The 4,732-nt window shown below is 40.7% G+C and overlaps 1 protein-coding gene across 1 annotated transcript; it reads left to right on the forward strand.

Annotated features, from left to right (window-relative positions):
- Window positions 1-2,246: 2,246 nt before the first annotated feature.
- On the forward strand, window positions 2,247-4,249 carry LOC142150827 (general transcription factor II-I repeat domain-containing protein 2-like). The gene has a single exon (XM_075206012.1). It carries the CDS (start codon window positions 2,399-2,401, stop codon window positions 4,247-4,249), a length of 1,851 nt encoding a protein of 616 aa, XP_075062113.1. The 5' UTR covers window positions 2,247-2,398.
- Window positions 4,250-4,732: the final 483 nt, after the last annotated feature.

A 4,732-nucleotide genomic window follows, 5' to 3' on the forward strand; every position in this document is an offset into this window, starting at 1 on the left:
TTTCAAGAATAGTAAACTTGGTCTAGTAATAACTGAGCTAAGTTCATTGAGGACTAATAGATATAAACCATCTGGTCAAGGTGCTTTATTCAGTTTAAACCTCAATTAAAGTTAGATATAAGTCCAACTCTCAGATATAAATATTCTGCTTTGTTCTACATGCAGTGTGTGTAAGCAGTTGGGAAAAGTGACTGAAGACAGTTTGATCCAGAGCATTATAATAACCATTTGGTCTCCATATCCATGTTTTTTCACTGCATGATAAGATATGTGTGGAGACAGGAATAGAGTAAGAGCCCTCCCTTGATGCAACATTAATAACCCATAAACACTGGCAAAATATTTTCTATAGAGGTGTGGTGTGGATGACCATTTTGGAAAGTTGCTACACTTCAAAACTATTCTGAACAATTACTGCAGTATTTAATGGCAGTCACATTACCATGTAGTGGTCATTATAAACTGCAGGACTCGTCCACAATCCCAGCTATCTGTTTCTAGACTGAAGACCAGAAATGGAATGGGTTTTCCATACTGCTCTTTAGCCCAAGATGGGCTCTGTTATATTGAGTTACAATGATACCTTAGCAGGGATTAGAGAGCACAACTATATATTATCAGTGAGAGAGAGAGAGACGAAAACAGAATATTTTGGTAGCATTTATTAGTTCTTTAAGACCTCGTTGCATTGTTTATAAGCAAACCTCCATCTCCATAAATATAAAGGGCATAATCTTCATTGTTAACATTTGGGAAATCAATCCATTGCTTTTGTATGTTCAGTAAAACTTTATATTTCTATTAAGAAAAAAGAAATAAGGTTGTTGACTTGATAATAGCATAATGTCTACTGGAGGAACAAAATAACAAATACTCTCAATGACATAAGTTGATACTAGAGAATGGAGGTGAATGGTGAGCTTAAGTGGCCTGGGTTAAGTATAGATGCTTTAGGTTTTTTGAAGGAAAGAAAAGCTTCCTGTTTAGCAAGCTTGCCCTGATGAAAGTCTTCCCAGTAAGTGTCACTGCCCACAATGACATGGATATCATCACTATCAATTTGTTCTCATTTCTGTTTATTACTGTTAAACAGCAACTAAATGTTGACTGTGCCTCAGCAAGCTTTAAGCATGAGTCACATATTGGTAGATACTAAAGTTCCATCCTATGTAGGAAATGTATAATTTACTATAATGTGTAAGCTCATTCTTTGAGATAAAAAAGCTCTTTTAATTTGATTTGCAGAACGATTAATTTCTCCAAATAAAAAAATTAGCAATTTGATGAAAGATAGACAGAACCACTGAAGATTAACTGTTATATGTAAAAAAAAATTGCAAAATAACAAGATACACATTTGACCTCTTTCACAACGTGCACTCACTGAGCGCTAAATATGAGTTTGGTCTTGCAGTAATGTTCCACATTGATCACTCCAGAGCATTTTAAGGTGCACACCTACCACCCACTGGACCTGAGTCATTAAGGAAAGTAAGGCAAAAAAAGAAGTAAATGTTCTCCGGGACAAACCATGTTACAATGCAAGAGGTGCAAATTACTTTATTATTTTACATATAAATTCAACACTGGCTTTTTTCAAGTAGCACACAAATACTTGATAGTTTGATTTTTACACTGAAATTTAAAGATGATCTAGAACAGGGGTGTCAAACACAAGGCCCGCGGGCCAAATCCGGCCCGCCAGACCTCGTCTGATGGCCCGCGGAGCCGCCGCCAGCCTTGCAGCCTCCCCTTTTTTTTTTTCAATTAATTTACTCCGTGCCTGCACGGAGTAAATTCATTTAAAAAATGGCTCAAGTTAACAAAAAAAATTTTTTTTACTTACCTTCCGGGACCTGGCCCGACTTCTTCCTGCCCCGCACTGCTCCCTGGGTGTCGGACGTGACGTCATCACGTGACGTCCGTCCGACATCTCCAGGGATCAGAGGAGCGCGCGGACGCCGCGGAGAGGAGCCAGACTGAAGAAGAAAGAAGTAAAGAAGTAAAAGAAAGAAAGAAGTAAAAGATAAGTAAAGTAAATGGAGGGGGCAGATGGCTGGGCACTATAAAAGGGGGCACATGGCTGGGCACTATAAAAGGGAGCAGATGGCTGGGCATGGGCACTATAAAAGGGGGAAGATGGCTGGGCATGGGCACTATAAAAGGGGGTACATGGCTGGGCACTTTAAAAGGGGGCACATGGCTGGGCACTATAAAAGGGGGCACATGGCTGGGCATGGGCACTATAAAAGGGGGCACATGGCTGGGCACTTTAAAAGGGGGCAGATGGCTGGGCACATATAAGGCAGGTGGAGCGGTAAACTTTGGATATACTGACCACTTCCATGTCACTTTACAGTGGTATAGGGACCATAAACTACAATCAAATACCCCAAAAATGTCCAAGAAAAGAAAAGTTGATGCAGAGGGAAGGCAATTTCAGGAGAGATGGGAAAGTGAATACATGTTTGTGATTAATGGAGACAAGCCGGTATGTCTTATTTGCTATGAGGCAGTGGCAGTGATGAAGGAATACAATTTACGCCGGCACTTTGAGACCAAACATGGAGCCAAATTTGCTAACTTTAGCCACCAGGAAAAGCAACAAAAGGTCCAAGAATTAAAAGGTAGCCTGCATTCTCAACGGAATATTTTTTCAAAAATGACAGCAAAAAATGATGCAGCAATGAAAGCCAGCTATCTTGTGGCTGAAGAAATTGCGCGAGCTTCAAAGTGCTTTTCAGAAGGTGCATTTGTAAAGAAGTGTATGCTGAAGGTATGTGAACAGGTGTGCCCTGAGCAGAGACAGGCTTTTAACAATGTCAGCTTGTCAAGAAACACCATCACAGACCGAGTCAGGGACCTAGCCTGTAATCTTAAAACAAAGTTGGCTGAAGAGACATGCAGTTATGTGGCATTTTCATTAGCTGTTGATGAAAGCACTGACATTACTGATACAGCTCATCTAGCTATTTTTGTAAGAGGTGTGAAGGAAGACTTGTCTGTCAGTGAGGAGCTCTTGGATGTGGTCGCCATGTATGGGACAACAACAGGGAGGGACAACTTCAATGCAGTGGAGGAATCCGTAAATAAAATGAAATTACCTTGGGAAAAGTTGGTGGGACTTACTACTGATGGCGCTCCAGCAATGTGTGGAGTGAGAAATGGCTTGGTTGGACTGTTAAAAGAGAAAATGGAAAAAAGTAATTGCCACACGCCGCTGATAATTTATCACTGCATTATCCACCAAGAAGCTCTGTGTGGCAAGGTTCTGCAACTGGATAACATAATGTCCACAGTCACGAAAACAGTGAATTTTCTGCGTGCACGGGGTCTGAATCATCGTCAGTTCCAACAATTTTTGAAGGAGGTGAGCATGGAACATACAGATGTGCCATACCATACAGAAGTAAGGTGGCTGAGTAGGAGCACCGTTCTCAAGAGATTTTTTGAGCTTTTGGAAGACATTAATCTTTTTATGCAAAGTAAAGGGAAGCCCTTGTCAGAACTGTCAGATCCAAACTGGCTGTGCGATTTTGCCATGTTGTGTGACATAACAGAGCATCTCGCCCAACTGAATCTGAGGCTGCAAGGCCGCAAACAAGTCATAACCTCAATGTATGACGCAATAACAGCTTTCCAGGATAAACTGCGCCTATGGAAGTCACAGCTTGAAAAAGACAGTCTTGCCCACTTTCCTATCTGCCAGAGCATTTCAACCTCATTCCCAGGTACTTTTTCATGTGCTCGATTGGGTACCAAAGTGAATCGGCTGATTGATGAATTCAATCAACGCTTTTCTGATTTTAAAGAACAAAACTTAACCTTTACCAGCTTTGCCAATCCCTTCAACATCGATGTTGACAGTGCACCACATCACCTTCAAATGGAATTAATAGAACTTCAGTCCAACAGCAGCCTGAAAGCGAAGTTCCAGGATGCGACAGTCGACGACTTTTACCGTCTCCTCCCCCCTGCTTTGATGCCACAGCTCCGACTTCAAGCTGCACGTGTTCTGTCCATGTTTGGGAGCACTTATCTATGTGAACAGATGTTTTCAGTCATGAATCTGAACAAGACCAAGCTCAGATCACGCATCACTGATGATAACCTCCGTGCTGTTTTGCGGAGTGCTACAGCACAAGACCTAACGCCAGACATCGATGGACTGACCTTAGGAAAACGATGTCAGCCATCTAGTCAGAAAAGTAAAAAAAAAGGTAATGCCTTGTGTTTTCCATATGTTTAATAAACAGTGTTTGGCAATATTTGTATGTTTAAAAAAAAATTAATGTTTGTTACCAAAAAACATTTTTCAATACATTGTACAATAATTGTACATTTGAATATCTACTTGTCATTATTCTGACTATGTTTCTGCTTTCAGAGCTAGTTATTACTTACATTATTACAAAAAACAGTAAAAATTGAATGCAGTGACATTAATTTATGATAATAAAGAGTGGACACATAGACCTACAGATACAACCGGCCCTTTGATGGGGACCAAACTGCTGATGCGGCCCCCGATGAATTTGAGTTTGACACCCCTGATCTAGAACATGCCTTACCCCAACTATAAATGTGTCCCCAAATTTTAAATTTACCTCCCCCTCCAATGCAACATAGTTTTGCCCAGGTGCAAAGTTACTCCTTTTTATGCTTTGCTCTCCTTAATGACTCTGGGCCATTGTGTGGCGATTTCTCCATAAACTAGAAGTATCCCAATATT

The sequence above is a fragment of the Mixophyes fleayi genome, chromosome 4 (genome assembly GCF_038048845.1).
Source record: "Mixophyes fleayi isolate aMixFle1 chromosome 4, aMixFle1.hap1, whole genome shotgun sequence".
NCBI classification, from domain to species: Eukaryota; Metazoa; Chordata; class Amphibia; order Anura; family Limnodynastidae; genus Mixophyes; species Mixophyes fleayi.

What these genes read in the sequence shown, in the direction of transcription:
- LOC142150827 (XM_075206012.1), top strand. Translation starts at nt 2,399, where the DNA reads ATGTCCAAGAAAAGAAAAGTTGATGCAGAGGGAAGGCAATTTCAGGAG.